The 6,801-nt window shown below is 29.9% G+C and overlaps 1 protein-coding gene across 1 annotated transcript; it reads left to right on the forward strand.

Annotated features, from left to right (window-relative positions):
• The first annotated feature begins 4,331 nt into the window (after window positions 1-4,331).
• Window positions 4,332-5,528, forward strand: LOC112789618 (vascular-related unknown protein 1). Its single transcript, XM_025831582.3, has 3 exons — window positions 4,332-4,785; window positions 4,856-4,918; window positions 5,005-5,528. Exons 1-3 carry the CDS (start codon window positions 4,420-4,422, stop codon window positions 5,176-5,178), a joined length of 603 nt encoding a protein of 200 aa, XP_025687367.1. The 5' UTR covers window positions 4,332-4,419; the 3' UTR covers window positions 5,179-5,528.
• The last annotated feature ends 1,273 nt before the right edge of the window (window positions 5,529-6,801 follow it).

Below are 6,801 nucleotides of genomic sequence, written 5' to 3' on the forward strand. Positions count from 1 at the left end.
TTTTCTATCTCTCGCGAGTATGGTCTGGTACCCACGGGTTAAGAGCGGGTAGGGTTAGGGTTGAGATATTCTCAACCAGCGGATAAGGTAGGGTTGAGTTTATATACAAATCTCAACCCACGGGTAGAGTTAGGGTTGGATCCAAACCATACCCTACCATACCCATTGCCACCCCTAACAGAAACTGAGAGATTAGAACTCAGTACCATATTTATTGGTCTAGAGATTGGTACTAAGATTTCAGTTTTTATCCCAAAATTTCAATATTTCAATACCTCCAAATAGGGGTATTCATGGTTTGGTTAATCCAAAAACCAAACCAATTTTTTGGTTAACCAAAAATATAGTATTGATTAATTAACCAAATTGATTTTACATGATAAAATCGGTTATTAACCGAGTAGTGAAATTCAAAATCGGTTTTTAACCGGTTATTAAAGTAAAAACCAATTTTTAAAAAATAACCAATTTTTATATAAAAAAATCGGTTTTATAGTAAAAAAAAAAACTGGTTTTACATTAAAAACTGGTTTTTACACACAAAAAAAAAACTAGTTTTTACATCAAAAAATTAGTCTTTATACTAAAAAATTAGTTTTTATACCATAAAATTGGTTTTTACATGTAAAAATTTATTTTTACATACAAAAACCCAAATTTTTAAACCTTTTTTTAATTGAATTTTTTTAATCTATTTTTTTTCTTTCTAAATGATAGAGTAACATTTGTAAATAATGAAATCCTTTCCATTGCTTTCGTTCCTTTTTCTTTCTTATCTCTTTTCAACATTTTCTATAAATAGTTTTTTCTAATATAAATAATTTTCTTTCTAAATGATACGAGTAACTTTTTCTTATCTCCTTCTTTTCATCTCTCTCATTTTCTCTCCCCCTCCTCTTCTCTCTCTTTCTCCGCTTCCCCTCTCCTTCTCTTCCTCTCTCTCCCCCCTCTCCCACTTTTCTCTCTCTCTCCCCTCCTCTCTCTCTCCTCTTGTCTTCCTTTTCTCTCTCTCTCTCTCTCCTATTTTTCTCTCTCCTCCTCTCTTTCTTTTCTCTCTCTCTCCCCCTCCTCTCTATCTATCTCTCTCTCTCCCCCTTCCTCTCTTTCTCCTCCTCTCCTTTCTTTCTCTCTATCCTTATCTCCACCTCTCACACCATGCTCTCTCTCTCTCCCCTTCTCTCTTTCTCTCTCCCCTCCTCTCCCTCTCTCCTTCTCTCTCTCCTTCTCTTTTTCTGTCTCTCTCTCTCTCTTTCTCTTTCTCCATCCTCTCTCTCCTCTTTCTTTTTCTCTCTTTGTCCTCTTTCTCTCTCTCTTCTTCTCTCTCTCCTATCCTTCTTCTCTCTTCTTATCTCTTTCCTTTTTTCTTTCTCCTCTTCTCTCTTCTCTCTCGCTTTAGAGAGAAGAGGAGAAAAGAGATAGAAGAGGGATAGACATTGAGAGAATATTGAGAGAGAAAGAGAGAGTAAGAAAAGAAAGAGGAGAAAGAGAGAAAAGGAAGAGAGAAAAGGAGGAAAGAGAGAAAATGGGAGAGAGAAAGAATAAAAGGAAAGAGAGAGGAGCAAGAGAGAGAGAGAGTAAAAAAAGAGAGAGAGAAAGATAGTGGAGAAAAAGGAGAGAGAGAGAGAGAGATAAAGGAAAAAAGAGAGGAGAAAGGAGAGAGATATAGGAGAGAGTGAGAGAGAAGGAGAGGAGAGGAGAAGAGAGAGAGAGAGAGAGAGAGAGAGAAAGGAGAGGGGAGAGAGAGAGAGAGAAAGAAAGGAAGAAAGGGAAAAAGAGAGAGATAGGGGAGAGGAGGAGGAGGAGGAAAGAGGGAAAAAAGAGAGAAAAAGAGAGAGAGAGAGAGAGAGAGAGAGAGAGAGAAAGAGAGAGGAGGAGAAGGAGGAGAAAGAGAAAGAGATGATGGAAGAGAAGGAGAGAGAGAGATAGAGAGAGAGAGAGAGAGAAAGGGGAGAAAGAGGGAGAGAGAGAAGCGGAGAGAGAGAGAAAGGAGAAAGAGAAGCGGAGAGGAGAGGAGAGAAAGAGAAAAATGAGTCAAAGAGAAGGGAGAGATGGGGGAGAAAAAGGGAGAGAGAGTGAGAGAAAGAGGAGGGAGAAAGAGAAAAGGGGAGGACAAAGAGGAGGAGGAGAAAGAAGAAATGAGAGAGAGGGAGGAGGGAGAGAAGAGAAAAAAAAGAGATAGGAGGAGAGAGAAAAGGGAGAGAAAAAGGAGAGAGAGAGAGAGAAGAAGAGAAAGAAGGGAGGGAGAGAGAAAGAGAGAGAAAAGGGGAGAGGGAAGGAGGGAGATAGAGAAAGAAAGAGAGAGAGAAAGAGTATGTAATTTGGTTTTAAAATTAGGTTTTGATTTTGGTTAACCAGTTAAAAACCGATTTTTTTTAATTTGGTTTTGGTTAACCAATTCTAAAAAATATGAATATAGTTTTTAAAATTATTTTATTAAACTGGTTAACCAAAATGTGGTTATGATTTTTTAACCGGTTAACCACATTTTGGTTTTTTTATGAACACCCCTACCTCCAAATAGTGGGAATATAGGAGACTTAAATTTTTAAAGACGGAAACTAAAACTTTAATAACATTTTATGCCTAAAATATCATATTTCAATTAATTCCAACTTTACCATTCGTGCAAATTAAATTAAAGCTTTATTCTTATTTCAGTCTCTAGTTCTATTTTATAACAAACACAATTCTGAGATTTATTTCAATCTCTGTCTTTTAGTCTCAGTCTCGGTTTTTCTTCCAACCGTTACTTTTAGAAAAATCAGACTCTTTTTTAGAAGATGTCGACGAGATGGAGGCTTCTTCTTTACTGCGTTCGAGTATTTCTCTTCTCAGCGTTGTGCGTTGTTCAACAGAAAGACTAAAAAGAGAGAGCTGAGGGAGAATCAAATTTTAAATTTTCATATATTTTTCTTTAATTTTCAAAACAATATTATTTAAAGCATTTTTAAAATGTCGGTTGTGTCTCGATTAAATCGGATCAACTGGTTTCCCACTAGTTTAATAGTTCTGGGTCAATTTTTGGAGGAGGTAAATTTTTGTTGTCCGATACGCTACGGCCATTAGTTTTCAATTTGATTGATTTGATCAACCTATTGCACCTTAGCTAGAAACTCAAGTGCAGTTGACTTCACGTGAAATTAATAATTACGAATCGTTAGATGAAAATTTAGTCAAATCATCTAATAGCTTTTAGCTATCAACTTCACATGAAATCGACTACATCTGAGTTTTCACCTGGAACTTATTTTCAAAACTTTGCTTTTACGGGCATTTATGTTAATGTTAAAGAAAATTTTATAGTGTCCATCAATTGTTGTCTAATTTTTGTCTAACTTATTTTTTGTGATAAATTTTAAATTTTTAAAAATAATTTATTTTTATATTTTTAAAATTAAATATTAATTTTTAATTCTTTTTAATAAATAAACACTTTTTTTTAGACATTATAACATTCACAATATAATATTTACCGAATATTAAATGGTAGTTTATTCTATATATAATTTTTTTTTTCAAAAAAGGTGTTGAAGGCAGCACAGCAATAAGGTCAACTCCTCCCGGCTTAAAGTCTAGAGAATTGTTTTGTTTTTCTATGCACGTTCTCTCTTTAATTTGGGATGTTTCAAGTTTCAACCGTCGCTTTAACGTCCTCAACAGACTATGGCCCACCCCAAAAGATTCTCTAAACTCTAGTATGCCTTTGCCTTTCTCATCATATGTGAGGTGGCTCAATGTCATCTTTTCATTCATATTCCATTCTTCTATATTAGACACTTATTAAAAAAATTTATTAAATTATTCAAAGGAATAATTTACATGTAAAAGATAAAAATTATAAAATAATTTAAAATATTTAACTAAATTAGTTAAGATAATATGTGGCAATATTTTAATAATTAGGTTATATATATATATATAAAATTAATTACTAAATCAATTATAATATAAATTATATATTAAAATATAAAATATATATTAAAAATAAATTAAATATACAAATATATGATGATTAATTTAATAACTAAATTTTTTTATACACATGACATTTTTGGCATCCTAATTTTAATTTTCATATATAATAAATAGTTATGATTATTAAATTAAAAAAATATTAGGAGTCATCAAAATTTATTATTTTTTAGTATCACTTAATTATTAATTTAATTTTTTTAATTTAATAATTTAATAATATATTTTATTCCATACTTTTAAATATTAATATTTAATTGATAATCAAAAATAATAAATTTTGATAATTTTTTAATATTTTTTTAAATTAATGATAAATGAAAGTATATATATATATATATATATATATCATTTGGGTATAATATAAATCCGTCTACGAAACGTATCCACAACCGCACCTCTTTCTTAAATACCAAATCCAAACACGAGAATTGTTGTGAAGAATCAATGGATGATTCATCTTCTTCGAGAGGCAAAAAAGGCCAAGAAATAATAACTAATGATGATGATGAAGATGAGGAAAGTGGATGGACCTCTTATTTTGAAGATTTCTCATCAAGAAGCATAGAAGAAGAAGAAAACAATAACAAGAGCAGTTACTGTGATGGTGGATCCTCTTTGCTCTCAGATGCTGCTTCTTCTGCTGCTGCTGCATGGAACAACAAATTCTCTCATCATCATCATCATGATTATTCAGTAGTAGATGCTGCACCAAAAAAACTATGTTTCAAGAAAGCGATTAAACGAGCCAAACAGATTTCTCATGACGATCCTTTGGAGGACACTGCTAGCTCCCCAGTCAATAGCCCCAAGGTATTTATTTATTTATTTCTCTTGTTTTTATTTATTTTTACACTATAATATATATAATGATTATGTGTAGGTAAGGGACTTGAATTCAACTGAAATTATTTCAAGCAAGATTATTGATGGTTCTACTTGTATGGTAAGTTGACCTACCTGGACTATATAATCCTGATAATTAAGAATGCTTTTAATTTCTCATTTGATATGATGATCATGATATGCTAGGAAAAGGAATTCAAATCATCATCAGAGCATAATTCAGAGTTGCAGAGATATGATGATAATAATAATGAGGAGGTAAATTTGAATGGGAATAAGAGTATTGAGTGCACAACAGATTTGAAGAAGAGGGGTCTCTGTGTTGTTCCTTTCTCCATGTTGGTTAATTATTTGGGATAGATGCCAAATAGTTTCTATGGCAAAACTCATATGCAGGCTTCTTTGTACAAAGTTGTTAATTGAAAATTATTAAATAATAATTTAGTCAAACATATCAAATTATTTAACTATTTTCAACTAACTACTTTTTATAAAAACAACTGCATGTAAATCTCTACTTTTCTCTGTGATAACATAACCTCTCTTCTCTTTTCTCATAACCTCTCTTCTCTTTTCTTCTCTCTCTCAACCTCTTTTTTTTTCTTGTGTGTGTTGTGTACATTGAGTAGGTTTTTTTATATATATGGCTGAAGAAAGATACCTGTATACATACATGGGATGATATAACAATGATGTGATAATTTGTGCTACACGACCAATTGTTGATGATAGCAATATAGCATGTTGCTATATAATATTTGTTTTTTCGGTTATATATATCAAGCTTGTGATTTAATTTTGATTTATTAATTTATTTATGAGAAAATGCTAAATTAGATAGTGTTTTCAGCTTTAATTTTCTCCATATGGATACCTAATCACTCTATATATTGTTAGACAAAGTAGCTTTAAACGCTCTTTAGCTTTAAGTAATTAAAAAATGTTGTACTCGTTTTTTTTTTTAATTAAACAAATCTTAATTTTCAATTTGTTATATTTTTATATTAATAATTTAAATTTAAAAGAAAAACTAGCTAATAAGATTATAAAAGTTAAAGCTTAAGGAGAATTTCACTCTCTACTTTTTTTTTTCATAACGTTAGCATTCGCCTTGTTATATTAAAAAAAAAAAAAGTTAATAACATTAAGGATAGTAAATATATAGAAGATTATATTTGAATTAATAATAACCAGGAAAACAGGCGGATGGTCTATTCCAACAAATATTGAAATAAACTAAATGTATATGGATTCTATGAAAAATTATTGCAAGATGGAGAAGATAGAAAGAAAACTATTCTTGATGATAATGGTGATGAGTTCAAGTAGAAAAAGCCAGAGAGAGTTGGTGTATAGTATGAAGTAGAATGAACCAGGTGGGTCATAATTCATAAGGTTTAATTAAGTAGGTCATCAATCTTTATTTCACATGTATTATTTGACGTGTCAGATTGCAATAACTATATATAGTATAAAGGTCGTTGTAAATTTTTTTTCAATTATGTTAATTACATACTAAATTAGTTATTAAAATCAATTACTAATATAGAATATATATTAAAATATAAAATATATATTAAAAAATTAAATTATATATATTTATATTTAAATTATAATTAAATTTTAATATATACATAATAATTTTTTTATTTTTAAATGAGAATAATACGATGAGTCATGGATTATTTTTAAACAAAAATAGTATGATGAGTCATGAATCTTAAATATAACATTATGTTTTACACACTTATGATATAATATCAAAAATTTTTATATGATCAACAGTTTAAAATTTAATTTTCATTAACTTCAAAAAAATTTCAGTATAAATAAAAAGATAAATAAAACATATGTAAAATTTATATAAATTCAAAAATATGAGAGATTTTTGTGTGAATTGTTAGTAGAGATAATTATTTATGAATTTTTTGTGAAAAAAAAATTTAGTATAAATAAAACATATGCAAAATTTATATAAATCCA

This window comes from Arachis hypogaea, chromosome 3 (genome assembly GCF_003086295.3).
Source record: "Arachis hypogaea cultivar Tifrunner chromosome 3, arahy.Tifrunner.gnm2.J5K5, whole genome shotgun sequence".
Classification (NCBI taxonomy): Eukaryota; Viridiplantae; Streptophyta; class Magnoliopsida; order Fabales; family Fabaceae; genus Arachis; species Arachis hypogaea.